Source organism: Peromyscus maniculatus, chromosome 4, assembly GCF_049852395.1.
Source record: "Peromyscus maniculatus bairdii isolate BWxNUB_F1_BW_parent chromosome 4, HU_Pman_BW_mat_3.1, whole genome shotgun sequence".
Lineage (NCBI taxonomy): Eukaryota > Metazoa > Chordata > Mammalia > Rodentia > Cricetidae > Peromyscus > Peromyscus maniculatus.
Genome location: NC_134855.1, coordinates 86,680,745 through 86,700,814, shown reverse-complemented (window position 1 = coordinate 86,700,814; position 20,070 = coordinate 86,680,745). Strand labels below are relative to the sequence as shown.

The 20,070-nt window shown below is 36.4% G+C and overlaps 1 protein-coding gene across 1 annotated transcript in view; it reads right to left on the bottom strand.

The window, feature by feature from the left end:
- The window catches only part of Slc5a12 (solute carrier family 5 member 12), a 47,635-nt gene extending 28,142 nt beyond the window's left edge, over positions 1 to 19,493 (bottom strand). Inside the window, exons 1-6 of the mRNA XM_006980814.4 lie at positions 18,689 to 19,493; positions 16,210 to 16,275; positions 13,405 to 13,456; positions 12,482 to 12,549; positions 3,526 to 3,680; positions 3,269 to 3,409 (exon numbers count right to left, since the gene is read on the bottom strand). Coding sequence (XP_006980876.1) covers positions 3,269 to 3,409; positions 3,526 to 3,680; positions 12,482 to 12,549; positions 13,405 to 13,456; positions 16,210 to 16,275; positions 18,689 to 19,027 — 821 coding nt within the window. The 5' untranslated portion in view covers positions 19,028 to 19,493. The remainder of the gene's footprint in view (positions 1 to 3,268; positions 3,410 to 3,525; positions 3,681 to 12,481; positions 12,550 to 13,404; positions 13,457 to 16,209; positions 16,276 to 18,688) is intronic.
- Between the last annotated feature and the right edge of the window lie 577 nt (positions 19,494 to 20,070).

Genomic DNA, 20,070 nt, shown 5'->3' with positions numbered 1-20,070 from the left:
GGACAGTAAGCTGTCTGCCACACTGTAGCAGGGGAAGTTCATGACTAAAGACCGGAGGAGGACTCACTCTCTAGTTTTTGGAAGCATTACACTGTATAATATCACATTAAAGGAGTCATTACACTTTTTGATAATTACAAATTTGAATAAGCTAATATTTAAATGGATTTTCCTTTGAAAAGTTTTTTTTTGCCAAAATTGTAATATGTGTGGTATATGACCTATTTTCTTGTATAAAATTTTACATGCTGATCATTCCTATTACATAACTTTAAGTGATTCCCCAGCCCCACTAAATTAATGAAACTCTCAAAAAAAAGCCAACTTACATTTTAATAACTTCTTCCAGGAAGATAATAATAAGATAACATAAAAATAGACAAGTATTGGTTACAGTTGCTTTGGAGATGAGAGTAGATGAAAATTAAAGTCAAGTGTTTTAAAGATAATAGGAAGAATAAAAGTTAAGGTCATCTTACACATTATTTGAAGAAGTTAATACTATTCTCCAGTAAACAAGCACAATTACAGTTGGGTCCTCTTTCAAGGTCCTATACGTTACTTTGCTTTCATACAGGTATTTTAATGTCAAGATTTTAGTCATATTCTTAATCTGAAAGAAGACTTGAAAGTAGGCATCCTTACATTGTGCTGATAAAATAAAATTTCATTGTGGTGAGATTTAGACTGGCCATTTTTTAAAAAAAATCTAGTCACAGTTTGAAGATGATTCCACATTCAAATGTAAGAACACACATTTCTTTCATGGCAGCATGAAGTAATGCTTTGAGACACATGAAAAGGCATATGCATATATGTATGTGTGTACACATGCTCACATGCACACATTCTTCCAATATATGAGTGTCTGTGTGCTTCTGCATATACACAAGAGAATGGCCCTCCTTAAGCATTATATTTTGTTTATATTGTTTAATAAATGACAAGCATGTAACAAGCACTATATGTTACTCTTGGTGTTTTAAAAGTGATGAGAAAGATATAGTTACCAACTTTCATTTACTAATTTTTTAGAAACCAGAAATTCAACATATCACAAGAGAAAGTAAAAACTGGCACATGGCAAATACCTATTATGCTAACAATTCAGGAGTCTGAGGAGAATGAATTCTTGTCCCCAGAAGTCTAAGGCTGTTCTGGAATAACAGTGACCTGATTTCAAAACTAAATAAGTATATTAAAAGGAAAGAAGAAGAGTATTATTTATTTCACCAAAAGATTCTTTTCTTTGTAGATAGTTGACTCTAGTTTATCTAAAAGCAGATTTTTACTTGAATTTTAAATGGATTTTAAGATCAAAGTAACATGCATTTTCAATTGTTTAGCTATTTGATAAAGTGATGGCCATCTGTGTGGAAGACTTACTTAATACCATTTACTGTAATGGGATTTTCATGTATCACAAGTGGCTTGATAGAATGATAGATGATGAATCTGTTCTCTTCATTTTGCATTATATATGTATATGTATGTGTGTGTGTGCGCGCGCACGCGCTCGCGCAATTGTGTGTGTGTGTGTGTGTGTGTGTGTGTGTGTGTGTGTGTGTGTGGTTGAATTATTTCAAGACAATCCTGTCTTGTTCAGGGAAAATAAGAAATTGCACATTTAAGTATTTTTAAATTGTGTGAAGAAATAGTCACAGTGACTGGACTGGGGCAGAGAACTATGAGAAGCACCCCTGGGGCTGTAATTCCATTTTGTGTGAAATTTGGAATTTTTTTCCTAGTTTTATAAAATAATAGAGAAATGCCTTAGGTTTCTCTAGAAAGTGGACTGTTCTATAACTTTTAGTGGGACGCAGACCGTCCAACTGTGCCTATTCTCATATCCTACAATAAGCTCTTCTTTTGAGAGCTGGAGCAGCCACAGACACATTACCTTACATTTTATAGCTCTTAAAACTCTCCTTAGAAATGTTAAGGTTAGCAACATCAGTTAAAATCAATTAAAATGGAGACCAGACCTGAAGAACCCTGAAGCAGAGAGATAGATGTAGAAGGAACTGAACTTTGATTTGATTGTAAGTTGCAAATGTAAGTGAAGCTTGCTTTGTTCCATTTTTCCAAGTGTCTACATTTAGAAAAATTGAAGCCTAGGGCAAACCTATGAGAAGACTCCAAACAACTCAAAGGACTAGGGCTTCTCACAAGGATGAGCAAATAAGGTGGCTATGTAGTTGTAATCAATAGCACGTATTCTTTGCTTTACATCTGTGTTCATACTGTGAAAGTGCCATCCCTGTAACCCTTCAGTGGTGCCACAGACAGGCAGTATTTGAGTAGAGGCTGACTGATTTATCAGTTGCCATTTATTCAAATAAGTGCTTTAAAATGTCAAAAAGGTATCTCAATGTACCTCCTAACACATAAAAAATAAACAACTGAAGACAGCACACAGGGAATGAAAAATGATCAGGGCCATCTCTGTATGAAGACTATAAGCAAGAAACGTGATTTGCACCTCATCCCTACTCAATGCACCTAATCTAATCTATTTATTTCTCAGTAAATGAAAACAGACATTACTTGAGCAAAAAGCCAAGCAGGATATGCTGAGATGTAAATAGTCATGTTTGACTGAAACATTTGCTGAAAGGGCTGGAAAGATGTGTGAGAGTACTTGCTTCACAAGCATGCAGACCTCTGTTTGGATTCTAGCACTCATGTAAAAAGCTAGGCATGGCTGTGCATGTAACCCAAAGCTGTGAAAGGCAGAAACTGGAGGATCACTAGATCACCAAGCTAGCTCCAGCTACAAGGAAAGATCATGTCTTAAAGCAATAAGACTTGGAGGGACCTGATGGCATACACCTTTCACCCAACACTTAGGAGGCAGAAGCTGGCAGATTTCTGTGAGTTCAAGACCAACCTGGTCTACATAGTGAACTTTAGGACAACTAGGGCTATATAGAGAAACACAGTCTCTGATTGATTGATTGATTGATTGATTAATAAATTAATTAGTTAATTAATTAAACTAAGATGGAGAGCGATGAATCAAGGCACCCAACATCCTCCTCTAGCTTCCACATGCATGCACTTACTATTCCCCAACACATACTTTTGCATACACCACACTCACATGCATACATACATATGCACTTAAACACACATAAAAATGTACACAAAGACTTTGAAGGGGTTAAATAAATCTCTTCTGCTTATCTATCTCTTTTACATACATACATACTCACACAATGACTCACCAAGATAAACAATAACATAGAAATTGTTCTTAATAACTTACAGCTTAGCATGCTTTTCTGTTTTGCAAGAGATGCATCTCTGGATAGTTGATTGGTTCACTCCATAGATTCCAAGCCAAGTAAAAGTTCCTCCTACTGTAATTGTCCAAAATGTGTGCCGTCTGAGGGGATCTACATCAAAGCTGTGACACAGGAAGGAAGGAGTAACAGAGACATTTCTTTGGTGTCTGGCTGTTATCTTTTTATAAAATCATGTAATAAAATTTTATAAAGGGTGACAAAATAGCATTGCACATACTCAACTACATTCATCCGGGATCCATTTCTTGCTTGCTCTAATACATTGTGGAACCCACCAGCATGATTTGATCCTTGAATGAGAACTGTTAAGAAGCCCACAATCATGACAACCATCTGAAATGCATCTGTCCACACCACTGCTTTTAAACCTCCCTGAAATGGGGAGAATGGTATGAGTTATTGAAAATGAGGTCTGTAACCCCTCCAACTCCAGGCTCCCTGTTACTAAATCATGCAAAGCTCATCCTGGGTGTTACTGAACATTTTTTAAGTGACAAGTTCTGAGTTAACATATGATGACAAAATGGTAAGTGAAGGAGTTAGGTCACCTCTGGAATTCCATGAATTCGTAAGTTTAATGGGAGAACTGGAAATTAAATAAGAATATGTCTGGAGAGTATAAAGGAAAAAGAAAGTGTCTCTGAGGAAATGAGAGAAGTCTGGGAGATACAGATGGAAGGTGTGGATAGACCAAAAGGTAGGTTGATGAATTTTCTGGAAGTCAGAGAAGATAGATTTAGATAAGACTGCTAAAATGATTCCCTAAGAACAAAGAGAGTCACATGATGACATGTGTTTCACAGTAGCCATTGGTCAACTACTGTGAATGGCAAGTATGGAGGTAGAACAGAAAGTTCCCAGTTTATTCTCATTTCCCATGTCCAAGATGATCATGAAGCAGGGCAGAGATGTAAAGAATTCCATGGCTTTGAGAGATATTCAAGACATAAGATTCTCATACTGCATGATTCATTAAATACAGGTGAGGAGACAGTGAAAGAATTGAATAATCACACAGGTCTAGTTGGACAACTTTAGACTTTTTATGTAACTAGTAATAGCATGTTTTAGAAACAGAGATACAAAGAGACAGAGAGACAGAGATACAGAGACAGAGAGACACACGGAGAGAGAACAATTAAGAAGAAATAAATAACAGTTTCTACATATGTGTGGAGGAAGACGCTTTAAGAGCAACATGGTGATTAGACAACCAAGCAAATACACCAGCATTTTAGAAAGATTAATCTAGTAGTTCAGTTTAGTATAGTTATTGGGCAAGAGGTTAAAACAGTGATTATACTAAACCTGCCTCCCTTTCAGTGGAGCGGGCAGGGAGAGAACAGTGCCCATTTTCCTCCCCAAGGATCCTGAATAAACTGAGGCTGGGGTTGGGTCCTTTTATTCCTGATTTTTCAAAGTTTCACACAATTCTAATGTAGAATTCTTGCTGAGAACATGCACAGAAGGGAAGGAGGAAAGTGAGAGCTTGCTGTAGCATCCCATGACTTGAGTCCCCTAGGACCATAGTGAGCATGACAAAGGCAATTAGGGAAAGATGAAATGAAGTAGCATATAAGAAGTGTTTTGCAAGTGAATATGTGCCAGTAACATGAGAGAAGATGATATTTTTAACACTGAAAAGTAGAATTATCATCCTGTTACTCCTCCAGAGTGTCAGTAACTTCTATGAAAAGTTGACATATTTATCTTTAGCTTAACAAGAAAGAAGACAATGGAGTAACCCATCATTTATTTAGTAATTAAAATGAAAAACATAATTTTAAATAAACATTTAAGTCACATACTAAAAGCATTGTGTTTACATATGATTTCTCAAATCAAGTTTTGAAAAACGATAAATCTCCCTCCCCCAGCCCACATACACATCGCCTATACAACACTAACTTGATTTTCTTTAAAGTTGTTAAAACTACCAGGCATGTTGGCACAAGAACTTGGGAGACAGAGGCAGGCAGACCTCTGTGAGTTTGAGGCCAGCCTGGTCTACAAAAAGAGTTTCAGGACATGCAGAGCAAATAGTGAGATCCTGTCTCAAAAATCAAAAATCAAAAAACAAACAAAGATGTTAAATCTTTCTGATTCAAACCTCCATTTTTCAGTACTATGAAGACCAAATATCAAGTGCCTCCATTTTCAGAGTACTTATCATTAGCTGTATAAGATCCTCACATACATGAATATCAGTGGGTCATTCAAGTGTACAGACTGTCAAATGTCCTTCTAAAGTGAAATATAGTCACTGTGAGGTCTTACCTAATTGTAATAACTATGAAGTCTTATATGACTCTTTGGTATGCAAAAACACACGCTCTCCCTCCCTCCCTCCCTCCCTCCCTCCCTCCCTCCCTCCCTCCCTCCCTCCCCATCTCACTATATTTAATTAGTCTCTGTTATATGAGATCTGATGTTCAGCCCACTATATTGCAAATGACCTGCATAGCAGGAATCACTTTTAAAAATTTCTTCCACTGACTATTTCCCAAGTGTGGTGCAAGATCCAAGAGTAAAAAAGTACAATATGAAAGTCACTATTTGTAGCAGAATTTCTTGGACCATGAGCCAGCTCCCAAATCAAGACACAGAGGCTTATTATCAATTATGAATGCTCAGCCTTAGTTTAGGCTTGTCCCACTAGCTCTTATAACTTAATTTATCCTGTTTATCTTCATCAACATTTTGCCGCAGGGCTTTTTACCTTTCTTTCATTCTGTATGTCCTACTCCATGTTTGACTGATCGGGTGCTGGCTGGCTGGCTAGCCCTAGATGTCTACCTCTCTTTCTCAATCACTCTCTGTCTCTCTCTGTCATTCTCTCTTCTCTCAAGCCTAGATTCTTCCGACTACTTATTCTGCTATTGGTAGTTCAGCTTTTTATTCAACCAATGAAGTGCCTTAGGCCGGCAAAGCAACACATTTTACGCCATTAACAAATGCAGCATAAACAAATGTAACACACCTTTATATAATTGAAGTAATATTCCACAACATAAACAAATCTGAAACACCTTGATGTAGTTAAAGTAATATCCCACAATATTTCCCACTTTTATCTAAATAAAAAGAAAGGTTTTGATTTTGACATAGTAAGACTATATACAATTAGAACAATTATCAAGCAAAAATTATATTCACAATATCCAGTTCATCTGCATTTGGCAAATTCAAAGAAAATACTCCATTATTTATCCTGTCTTGGTGAGTCCAAAGTTCTGTACCCAATTTACCTTCTATCATAACTAAGGAACACTGTAACTATAACTATTTAGTTTTCAATGCCGTCAAAGACCCCAGAAGGATATAATATTATCTGAGTAAACAGGAAGTACAATGCAAGCCACTTCCAAAACTATAGAAATGACAGAGACATCTGACTGCCTGGACAGTCACCCAAGATTCATCTGCAATATTGAAGCAACCATCTTCAGCCTATAGGTCTAGACAATCTGGCAGACTTTTCTATGAAGCCAGAATTTTGAAGGACTGTCCCGCCTTTTTTTTTTTAATTTAATAGATTTTTTCCTTTGTGTCCTGCTTGCCCAGTTTGTACAGCATACTGTCAGCAGTCAAGGCAAGGACAGTTTCTTGCCCAAATGGCTAGCTTTGCCCCAATGAAAGCAAACTCCACATGGAGGTTCCTTGATGCCCATCATATTTTTATGAAGTAGATTGGTGTTGCCAGGAGTAGACATGTCTCATTGTCATTAGAAGTCTTAGGTTATTAAATATCTTAAGTGCCATATTTTGTATGTCTCTGAAGCATTTGAAAATCACCTATCTATCTACAATGTATCTGTTTAACCTGGAAAACATACCTAATATGACTACAAGTGTAATTATTATAGATGACTAGCTACTAACGCATTTCTTAATTATACATTATATTTTTAAATGAGCTGCATAAGCACAATAACCCAAACATGAGTAGAAACACACATGCAGTATAACAAAAATAATTTAAAACTTTATATCAACATACCACACCAATGTAACATATATGAGGTTAATAGTTGTCTTTTTATCCTATATCCACCTAAATGATTACAAATATCCATAACCCACCAAATGACCAAAAACCATCCACTCCACCTCTTGGAAATGTGGGCATTTTGTTCTCTAGACTGCTTCCCATTGTTTGAAGGCAATGGCATCTGTAGGGGACCCTGAGAAAATTGATATAATGGTCAAGTCCTAGGAAAACAGGTTGTAATATTTGTATTCCAGTCTCAAAACTGTTCCCATGCAGAGGGATCAATATATACATGTCACCTGTCAGGTAGTCTTTCTTGGTTTATTTTTTTTATGTCTGTAGCCAAGATTTTCAGGAGTTCTCTGCATCAAGCCTGTTCTCTATTAACCTTGAAAGAATCCACATCTTTTCATTTCCTGTGAAAACAAAAGTATAACCTCTTCCCCAACACAATGCATTTTCTGAATTTCATTTTAAAGTTAAAGCATCCCTAAAGTACCTAGGGTGGTTTGATTCAGCAGCTCCTTTTACAATCCAGTGTCTCTCAGCAGCTATCATTTGTCCATCAGCATTCAAAAAATTCAAAGTCAACACAATACCATACAAGATCCAGATTCACTGTTTATTTCCCATGTTTTTGTGTCTTATTCTTTAATATAACTTTACTCTCTCTTTAAAGACTTTACTCACAAACTATTTACTTCTTTCTATGCCTGTCTATACCTATTTTCCTTTCTTTCTTAACCCTATGCATGTTTTCAAACACACTGTAACCTATTTAGAGGATTTTTTCCTTCTGGACCTGTCTTGACTGAGTGTCTCTAGCCTTTTCTGACCTCATGAGCCAAACATTAAACTGCTAAGTAGATTTGCACTGGCAGCTGGCTCTGTCCTGCTTAGGTCCGTGAGTGTTTAACCTGAGGCTGCATTTAACCACCCCAGCACTAGGAAGGTGGTGCCTTCAGGTTGGCAGGCATTTCTGCTTAGCTTGCTATTTCTACTTAGCATCCCACCTACTTGAGTGCTCAGTGTACAGCAGAGCCTTTTAAAGGTGCCCTATCCATTTCTTTCTTTTTCTTCCCCCCCCCCCAAGCTTTCTCAGGTCCTGTGTGCAAACTCAGGCCCCCTGTTAGAATGCCAAATGTGGCAGGCTTTCTTGGACCGTGAACCAGCTCTTAAATCATGACATGGAGATTTACTATCAATTATGAATGCTCAGCCTTAGTTTAGGCTTTTCCTTCTAGCTGTTATAACTTAATTTAACCTGTTTCTCTTCCTTTACATTTTGTCTTGGGGATTTTAACCTCTCTTTCATTCTGTTTGTCCTACTCCATGTTTGGTGAGCTGGGGGCCGCCTGGCTGGCTAGCCCTGAGTATCTCCCTCTTCCTCCCTTGTTCTCTTTCTCTCATTCTTCTCTTGAGACAAGATGCCTTCTTCTATTTATTCTCTCTGTCTACCAGCCCCAGCTATCCCTCTACTGCCTCACTATTATCTGTTCAGCTTTTTATTAGACCAATAAGGTGCCTTGGGCAGGCAAACACATGTTTACATCATTAAACAGTGCAGCATAAAACAAATGTAACACATCTTTACATCATTAAACAAATGCAGCATAAACAAATATAACATTCCTTAATGTAATTAAAGTAATATTCTTCAACATAAAATGTAACACATATTTACATAGTTGAAATAATATTCCACAACAACTGTTGGACAAATAAATTTTCTTTTTGGTGAGAATTGTCACCTCTTGCCTGGCTAGATAGAGAAGAGATTCACCAGATGTGTGATGAGGTGAGATTAGATGAAGGACTCAGCTACATCTAATGACATCATTTCAATTCCACACTAACAAGCTTGTTGTTCCATGAATGGTCAAAAGCAAGAATTTGGTCAGTCAACATGAATAAATGATAGTTAAAACATACAGGTTGTGCAAGAAAGATTGGAGGTGCCGAGCTGGTTAAAACATGAAACTTTGTTCTCTGATTTGTATGTAATATTATTAAATTTTCTATATTATTATTTGTAACGTAGAAACTTACCATTAATAATTGTAATATAGAGTTTAGGTTTAAGAAAAATGACCCCTTCCAAATTATGAAATAATAACATGTGAATTAGGAAAATATCTAACATATTTAAAGCTTTCAAAAATCTTGAATTTGGGGCATTATCAAATTGTTTAAATTTGACTTTTATGAATATAAGGGAAAATTTCAAGACGATCTATTTAATAAAACAGCTAAAATGAAAAAGTAGTATTTAAATAAAGCATCTTCAATGTATCTAAGCAATAGAACAAGAAAACAAGTATTGACAAAATAGAACAAATAGACAAATTTACATATAAATCATACTAAAATAACAATTACCAAATGCTAAAACTTGTGAATCTTTTGTATGAAATGCTTAGTAAAGATGTGTTTCACATTTCAGAGTCTTACTGATGTTGGAATATTTGTATAGATTTTATCATGGAGTTGCTAGTAATCCCAATACAAAATCTAAAATGCACAAAAGTCTAAAGCATTTTGAGCATCCTTCCCACTCACAATAAGTACCAGATTTTGGTAGCATTTTGAACTTTTGGATTAGTTTGTATTTTCTTTCTTATCATCAACAGCAACACTACTTTCAGCTTTTCCATAGTATTTCCTTTAGATGAGTCCAAGGAAATTATTTATTAGTCATAAGTACTCAGATTAACTGATATTCAGTTCCTCAAAGATAGCTTTGTTGGAAACCTAACTGTCACTTGGGAGTTGTTTGCCCTCAATCGTTGAACATACTATTCCACTGTTTCCAGCTTCTATAATAAATAGTAAAAATTGCCAGGAAATCTGCCAGAAGAGTTCATGCATAGGCTCTTTTTTAGGTCTTCCACATGCACACTGGTCAGTGTTATCACTGACATGCCTAGAGATGGACTTTTCTTTATCTCTAAAGATGGTACTTGCTAAATATAGATTCCTACTCTTGTCAATTCTAATGTACTTCAAGACATAGTATTTGTAAATATTGTCTTTTCTCCACTCTTGGTAAATATACCAAGTCTCCCCCTAGTCTCCAATTGAACATAAATTGAATTTCATTTTGTCATCAATATATTTTGTTTCTTTTTTTAATTTCATCATCTTTCTGAAACATGCTGTTATTTCTTCAGCTGTATCTTCCAAGATGGCACTCATCTCTTCAAATGTGTCCCATTTATTAAAATGGTTGTAACATGACTATTCATGATATGCATTATCGAACTAGTTTATCCATATCTCTTTATTCAACATCTTACAATTTAGTATATAGTATTCCTGAAAGGAATAGCTCTTGTTTGAGGTTTTACTGATCTTCACTTGTGGTGCATTGTTACATTCTATTTCTGATGATATAATATTTTAGTATTTTAATTGGGTTATTTTAGCATCCTAAGCTAGATTCATTCTCCAGAGATGTTTTGTACTTTTTTACAATGCATAAATCAAAGTGAGTTACTAAATTTGAATCACATCAGATCCATCAAAATATCTAAGCTTAATAAGAAAGTCCCAAACTCAGCTGGTATCCATAGGAGCCTAAAGCTCACTAATCCAAAAAAGGACACACCTATGAGCTTGCCTACAGAGAGTCTGATCCATCTTACACAATACTGTTCACACCTTCTTGATGATACGCATTTAAGTTTTTTTCTATATTGTACTGTTTTGTTATTTCTATGTGGGTGGGAGTGTTGAAAGATGTTTTGGGGGGCTCTGATATTCTGTGAAATCTCAGCCAAAAATCTAAAAATTATGTCTAGAATCTAGTTTCCTTTCTAATAGAGCAACAAACCTGTCATACATGATCAGGGTGGACAGAGGAATAGCCTCTTCTTAAGCAAAGTATGAGGGAGTGTATAAGAATTATAGTTGTGAGAACAAAAAGAGAGAGAAATAAAGATAAATGTTTCAACATTGAGAAATGGTTGGGTCTATAATATGTAAAAGAGAGATAAAAGCATCTTGAATTGTATATTATGGTGATATATGTTACAAAGGGTATGTGATATGAGCATAATGTCAAATACATGGATAGCCAGCTATAATATGTCAATTGTTTTATTCTTCTTTGCTGTGCAGATAGACAATGTACCTACCTGGTAATAAGTAGTAAAGTATAATTATATGATGATTCAGAAGAATAAAAGATTTCAATTGTATGAAATAGGTACAAAATAAGTACATATTAAATATTTATTGATCTAAATTTATTGTCAGAACTATATAAACATTCTAACAATACCACATAGCTTGGTTGAAAACTGAGAATTCATGCAATCAAAACATTATACATTATCTTATATAAACAAGAGACAAAATAACCACAGATTCCTCAGATTATTAAATGCCAACTTCCTTGATCATTCACATGCATGTACTTTGTCATTTTTCTTAGAATATCCAGAAAAATATAAATGTTATGGATTTTTGGAAGTTACAAAGGGTCACTTATCCTCTGATTGAGAATATATTTCTTTCACTGAACTATTTCTCATTAGACATGGTTTACTTGATGTCAACTCTTTTATTCTTCTGAGAAAGCTTGATTATTTTAGGATTTTAATTGGGCTATTTTATAGTCCTAAATTTGATTCTTTCTGCAGACAGGCTTTACACTTTTTTAAATTGCATGAATCAAAGTGAGTTACAAAACTCAAGCCACTTCAGATCCCTGCAATGACCCAAACCTAGTGAAATAGTTGCACACTCAGCTGCTACCACAGGGACCCCAAAAGAATAAAGCTTTATTCTTCTGAATAATCTCAGCCCAAATACTCTTTTTTTTTTTTTTCCGAGACAGGGTTTCTCTTTGTAGCTTTGCGCCTTTCCTGGAACTCGCTTTGGAGACCAGGCTGGCCTCGAACTCACAGAGATCCGCCTGCCTCTGCCTCCCAAGTGCTGGGATTAAAGGCATGTGCCACCACTGCCCGGTGCCCAAATACTCTTTATAATGACCACTGCCAAGACTTTTAAAGAAAAAATAGTGCCTTCCTCAAGAAATTACATCAGAAAAAGGCAATATGCCTTCATATGGTTTTGGAATAGCTAGTCCCTCCATAATTACATGCCCTCTTGTTAGAGATTTACCCTTATCCCATATTAGGAAGTAGTTCATAATATTTTTTCATGGCCCTATACATACCAAACTACAGTAGAATGTGCAAACGATTCCTGTTGCAAACACAGAGCCCCAGAGATCAAACCCAGTCACTACAAAAGAAGAAAAAACATTAAAGCAAACTTCTCTGTGAAAAGTAAAACAAGTTTGACCTCCTCTGCTTCTGTATCTTCAATCCTAGGTCGAGCTTTGGTGTTGCTTCTTAACTATGTCTACGGAGCAATCTGAAGCCACCTGTGCTGATTTATTTCTGTCATCTATTTGTAAAGTGATGCATAAACATTGCATGGAGGAAGAGCATGAATTTTGAGCTTGCTGCTAATTTTTAATATCAAGTGTATATTTGATATACTTCTAGGCAATATAAGAAATAGTCTTGAAGCTAAGTTTTTGAGAAACTAGTACTTCCCAATGTAACAACACAGCTCAATTAATTTGACTACCAAGTTCTTTCAATATGAGAGATGTCACTGAGAAAGCTAAATCCTATTTTTGTTATTTTTCTTTCCAGGAATCTATTATTTTGAAAGGATCAGCTATACATCTCAATGTAACTATAAGCATCTTTTACTATTGTGCTCTGATTTTCTACTCTATGAAGTGGTCTTCAACACTGATGACCTTACTTAGTACTTATGAATATACAATACCAAATCTGTCATCATTTCAAATATTGAAAAACAAACTTGAAACACCCAAACAACATGCAATTGAACTGTCTGTTCACAATCAAGCAACTTTGTAAAGCAAAATCCATTAAGTATAGTTTTTATTATTTTCAGTATTCAGTACATTTTTAGAGCTTCACACATGTAGTGACATTCGGAACCTACTAATTACCAGGATATCTCTCCCATGAGGTATCAAATATATATATATATATATATATATTTTTTTTCAAAGCTGAGAATTCAGGAATCTTGAGGTGAAATATGCCAATAACTCACCTTGATTGAGAGCCAGAGCAGGGGCGTAGACCACGACTCCTGTGTAGAGAATCTGGTGTAGACACAGGAACAGAGAGAAAGCAGAATGAGAGGGGAACCTACCTAGAAAGTTCTTTATTGACCTTATTCTGAATAAGTTACTCCCTTCAGCTCTTCACCAAACATTTCATTCTCACACGTCCTATTTTAAAGTGGCTTACTCTCTATTTATAGAGGGAATTCACCTATAAGATGAAGAAAGGTGAATTTTAAAGATTCTTACTAATTTTGTATTTGGTGTTTTCTGAAGGATAAACAGCAACTCCGGAAGCTTTGATGGGCAGGAGGGATGGCTTCCTCAAGCAAGAGGACTGGGTTTGGGTCTGCAAAATCTACACAAACGCTGGCTAGGCATGGCAGGTTCCTTGTAATTCCAGCTTCAGAAGGTAGAGGGAGCCGTGGAGCAGATTGGCTAGAAGGATGGTTGTGTTGGTGAGTCTGGGAATGATTAAGAGACCCTGTCTTAAAGAATATGAAAAAGCAATCCAGGAAGATACCTGACATCAGTTTTTTCTACCTACACACACACACACACCTCTGTGCACCTGTGCATATGCAAATGAGCACACATACACATATGCACAGGACACATATAAACACATAAAAAGAGTAAATAAAAATTAACAGCAATTTGCTACAAAAACAAAACCAACAACAACAAAAACAAAAAACAAAAAACAAACAAACCCTGAGTTAATAGAGATGGGAAAGTCTCTGAGAAGGAACTGTGCAAGGAAGATTGACATCAAAGATGGCCGCCATTATCGGAGCTTGCTCTAATTTACATAATTGCAATTGATTCACTGGTGGAAATTAGTTAACTTCCATTTTATTTTAAACCGAATTTCATTATTTAGAACTATGTGAATATGAATCCCATGTGAATGCCATGGTTTTAAAATGCAAATATGGGCTGTTTAAGACATGAACTATGAACCAACAGCTGAGGGGCCCCCAACTGGATCAGGCCCTCTGAATGGGTGAGGCAGTTGATTGGCTTGAAACGTTTGGGAGGTATCTAGGCAGTGGGACCAGGTCCTTTGCTCATTGCATGAGTTAGCTGTTTGAAACCTGGGGCTTATGCAGGGTCGCTACGCTCGGCCTGGGAGAAGGAGACTGTACCTGCCTGGACTGAGTCTACCAGGTTGATCTCAGTCCTCGGGGGAGGCTTTGCCCTGGAGGAGGTGGGAATGGGGGCGTGGCCTGGGGGGAAGGGGAGGAGGTGGGAGGGGGGGAGAACAAGGGAATCCGTGGCTGATAGGTAGAAATGAATTGTATTGTAAAATAAAATATAAATAAATAAATAAATAAATAAATAAATAAATAAATAAATAAATAAATAAATAAACAAACAAGCACAGAAATGCAAGTGCTGGCCAAAAAAAAAAAAAAAAAAAAAAAGAATCCAAGCAATAATACAAATGCTTAAAAAAAAAAAGGATTGCTTTTTACAAGTTAGTTGTACAGTGTCAAATGGTCAGCCCTGAAAGCAGACATACAAGGAGTATCATATGTGTATGGACTTAAAAGGTATATTTAGGAATAAATGTATATATACATGTGCATATATGCATGCAATAACAATTAGTGAAAAAATAGGCAATGAATTAGAAGAAGAATGGGGGGTGGGTATATGGGAGGTTTAGGAAGGAAAAAAGGAAAGGGAGAAATGTATTTAAATTGGAAAAAAAGTAAGACTGATTGGGATAGGAACCTTATGTAATACAATCACCATTTAATTAAATATAGCTAGTAGCTGGAAGGGAAAGGATTATTCACCTATTTTAGGTAAACCCTTCAAGCAGAGGCAGGGTTTTAGGAGGGCAGGAGGTTATCCTGTAGCAGAGGGTACTAGCAGGGTGGCAGGAAACAGCTTTTGTGTGTGCAGATGAGCTTGGGCAGCTTAAAGAATCCCAAAGCCCATGTGGGGAAAGAATCCATAAGAAGGAAGCAGGTATGTTAATGGAAATTACTGCAGTAGAGGCAAGGAGCTTAGAGAAAAGTAAGCTTTTCTGGTGTGATTCAGATTTACAAAATTATGCCAGGCGAGGTAGTGCATAAAAGAACCCAGAACTTGATACAGAGGCAGGAAAATTTCCAGACTGGTTTATATTGGGAGAACTTGTCTCCAAATAAAACAACAACATAATAACTTATTAGATCTTTCCATAACTAAATCTTTAAAATGTTGAAAGGATGAAATAAATTTGAAGAAAAATCTTTTCTCTGTGGCGTCTGATACAATTTGTTTTTATTTTATATATATATATATGTGTGTGTGTGTGTGTTGTGTGTGTGTGTGTGTGTGTATAATATACATACAATTTGTATTTGCATGTATCTGTGTATACATACATGCATTTGTGTGTACATATGTATATACACATGTATGTTTTTTTTGTGTGTGTATGTGTGTGTTAGTTTTTTGAGATAAGGCCCTGATTAACATCACTATGTAAACCAGAGTGTCCATGAACTCAGGGAGATCCACCTGCCTCTGCTTCACAATGCTGGGATTAAAAGCCTAGGCTGCCATGCCCAGCTTACAATTTGTTTCTAGTTGTTGGTCCAGAAATATGGAGTCTATATAGGGTAGATTCGTCTCAGGATACTTACATATCTTAAAAGTGCTTTCTTTAGAAAAAGAGAGTAACTTTTTTAGCATCAAAGCTGTCCTTTAATTGAGAGTGCTTCCCCTCAAAATAAACAGAACTGAAGCTATTTCTTGTCACCCTCAATTCCCAGTCCTGCCATAATCCTTCTCACCGTCTGCACAATGTAGATGACCGTTGCTGCATAGCGAACTATTTTGTTGAATCGTAACTGTAAGTACTAGAAAACAGAGAAAGGCACGCAGTTAGTGAATTTAGACAAGAGTTGTGTTTAGGTTTCTATTTGTGTGAAGAGACACCATGACCATAGCAACTCTTGTAAAAGGAAATGTTTAATTGTGGCTTGCTTACAGTTTCAAAGGTTTAGTCCATTATCATCATGGTGAGAAGCATGGCTACTGCTTCACTGTAGAAATCCTTCAAGACAGAAGTTATTATTGACAATACAGAGTGCTTAAGAAATTCCTCCGGTCATGCCGTTAGCATGTGGCAGAAGTGGCTGTCAAAGCCAGCAGGTTGACATTAGAGTTTATTCTGTTTACCTCTGGGCCATACCGCCAATTCTTGTAAGGCACAGGCCAAACTCAATATAACCTCACAGGTATTTACATAAAATCCTCATGTGCTCCTGTTATAGTACTAAGGGTTTTAAAGCATCCTTGCTCACAATAGTACTTTTAAAACAAGTTTGTATCTGAATTTAACATGTAAATTTGAAAGGAGTCTTAAATCTCTTCAGTTATGTGTTTGCAATATGTGTAATTGCCTTTGTAGTATCTCATTCACTTTACCAAAACCAGTTACAAGTTACAAGGATTGGAGAAGGCAGGTTGCTCCATGTAAACATATCATATAATCATTTTAAAGTAAACATAGAAACTTTGGTAACCTAACTCTGTCTTTGCAGGGCCACATTCACTCAAATTTGTCTCCAGAACAAGTTATCTCTGATTACCTGAGGTGAGCGCTGTGATTTTTGTGCCAGCAAAGACCAAATGTGTTAATACAGTTAAATACTTAGAACAGTACTCAGTCCACAGTTAAATACTGTGCAGACAACCTTAGGTTATAAATGTTTTATGTATGTATTGTTAGTCTCACTTGCATGAACGGAAGCCCCATAAGGGTAGATCATTAGTTTAATGCATGTCCTCAAAGCCTGAAATGTACACAGGATGAGTAAATGCTTTATGAATATTTATGGAATGAATGGCTAATCATAGCATATATTCCAAGAGGCAAAATGGACATAGAGTTGAGAACATTCAAAACATTTCTAGAACAAAATTAGAAAACCCAGCAATATTTTTTGCAGTCAAATGCTCACACATGGATGGGAAAACCCAGGCCACATGTACATTTTCAGAAGTACATTACTGTTTAATGGCATGTGTGCACATTTTTAGAGCTAGTCATAAATTTAGCTATTATCTCTTGAGTTTGTGTCTCAGACTATACCTATTGAATTTCCCAACTGCAATTAATTTCTCAGCATCAGGATAATTAACATTGAACATTTGGGATATGGCAGGCTCTCTGTATGTCTTAAGACTTCCTTTAGAGTATTTATTTGCCTGAATGGCTTTGGAAGGCTAAACAAACATAATAGTTCATCTCACTGATTTTTTTATGATAAGTTTTTTATAAGTCTTTTGCTGTGACTTCCAGAGTTTTCATTGACAGTGAAATTCTATGTTTTTTTTTTCTCTCTTAAAAACTGCTTTATCGTCACTCTTAAATACTGGGCATGAAAATTCAGTTTTGAACATGTTGGTTTTATTGAACATTGTTTCAAAGCCAAAATTCCATGGCTTATTTTCCACTCATTACAATTATTTACATATTTTTATTATTTTGGGATTCCTTCCTACTGAAATATTTCTCACTTTTACAAAATACTCTTACTTGCTTCTTAAAAATTGGAATTTAGTAATAATTAGCATTAGAGATCTACTGTTTGATAGATGGGCCATAAAAAAGATCATATACAAATTAGCATCTCAGTAGATTTTTATTTAGTATTAAAACATGCCTAACTTACCTATCTAGATCTCAGTTTTCTCAGCTGAGAAATTATAATGTTAATAGCATTATATCTTTTCATTGTCTTTCACCAACTAGACATAAATATTATAAATATAAATATTTCTCACTTTTTCCCAAAATATATTTTACACATTGATGCTCAGTAAATTATGGGAATAGCCAGTGTAACATTATTAATTGCCTGCTACAAAGTGACAAAACATAGCACTCCCACCCATAATGCCCATAATGCATTCTATTTTTTTTTCTTTTTTTTTTTTTTTTTTGGTTTTTCGAGACAGGGTTTCTCTGTGTAGCTTTGTGCCTTTCCTGGAACTCACTTGGTAATCCAGGCTGGCCTCAAACTCACAGAGATCCGCCATACGGTGGTGGCACACACCTTTAATCCCAGCACTCAGGAGGCAGAGCCAGCCAGGCATTCTATCTTTTTAACAATATGGAATTACCTTGAAAGTACTACCCCATTACTGGTGTCAGGATTATATGCATTCATGGAACATCAACCCACCAAGGAAAAGAAAAACCCTCCAAGTGGAAAGTCAGTGGCATCTCCCGAGGCACTGGACAGGGAGGAGGTGGTCTCTTACCTCATAGGTGCTTGTGATGCCAGATCTGTAGAACACGGGAAGAAAGAGTTCAGATGTGCAGAGGACCACAAAGGCATACGAAATGATGAAAAGGAAGAAGGATGCTCCGAAGCGGTAGACTTCAGCAGGAGTCCCCAGGACAGTGACAGCTGACATGAAGCTGGCTGTCAGAGACAAGGCTACAGGGCCAAAGCTCATTTGTCTCCCTCCTACCAAGAATTCCCGAGATGTTGCTTTCTTTCTCTCCTTTATGGCAAAGAAGACACCAATTCCAGAGGAGATGACGAAGAGGCCTGCAAATACAACATAATCCCAAGCTTCGAAGTTCTTCACCTCCATTGCTCAGAAGTGAACACAGGAGTCTCTTTCAAGCAGGGCTCAGGGAGATGTTTCCCACAACAAATGCTCTTTCCAGAGGGAAGAATGTGATTCTCTGAAGAGTTTAAGGCTCACCTATACATGTGTAAATATCCAGATGCTAATTATCCTCAAAGTTCTCAAAAGCTGACTGTGAAAATAATTGATGGTGGTACTAGTACCAAGGGGGAAAAATTAGAAATATAAATCTGATTCTTGTCACAAGTTGTCTGCTCCTCTCCTAAACCACATGCCAGAGAAGGACTTCAGATGTGTTCTGAAGTTAACAGCTGGGGGTAAAGGGAGTAGATTGGCCAGATAGCATGCTTTTTTTTATCTCCTAGATATTTTTAAATAAAAGTTAAACATTATTAAGAAACATGGAAGTGATAAATTTTGACTGCTTCAGCATTTTTCATTCCTGAAGTGGAATCTGAAAATGCAAACACCACTGTCAGTGGCATCTGCCTCCTGACTAAGGGAGTGTGGAGCATGCATACCTATAATTGCCTGGGCAGTGGGGTGGAGGGTAAAGAGCAAAGAACTGGTAATCCAGAGACCTTTGCTCATGTCGTGGCTCAACAATCACAACTGAGTTATTGTTAACAAAGCATTTCCTTCCCCTGAGCTTTCCCTGGAACATTGGGATAAAACCTGAGACTTTGAATTTCAAACTTCCTGACCCTTTTGTTCTAAAAAATCTTTGCACTTGCAATACAATCCCATAATTGTATTCAAATAAATTACATAAAATCGTTTCTCACTTGACTCTCAGACTCAGAAAATGGATTTACCAGTAACTGATACATTGTAGCCACTTTATTTTCTCCTCCACTCCTTCATTTTTACTTGTTTTCTATACTTATATCCAAAGGCTAAGTTAGAGTGAGGACCAAGTCAAATAAGAGGATAAGGAAGATGTGGTAAGAAATTCCTGCTTCAGCTCTATGTAGGCTCTTGAGCAACTGGACACATCTCTAGTAGGGTGTTTGTGAGATAGTCTCTGTTCACACATCTTCTTCGTT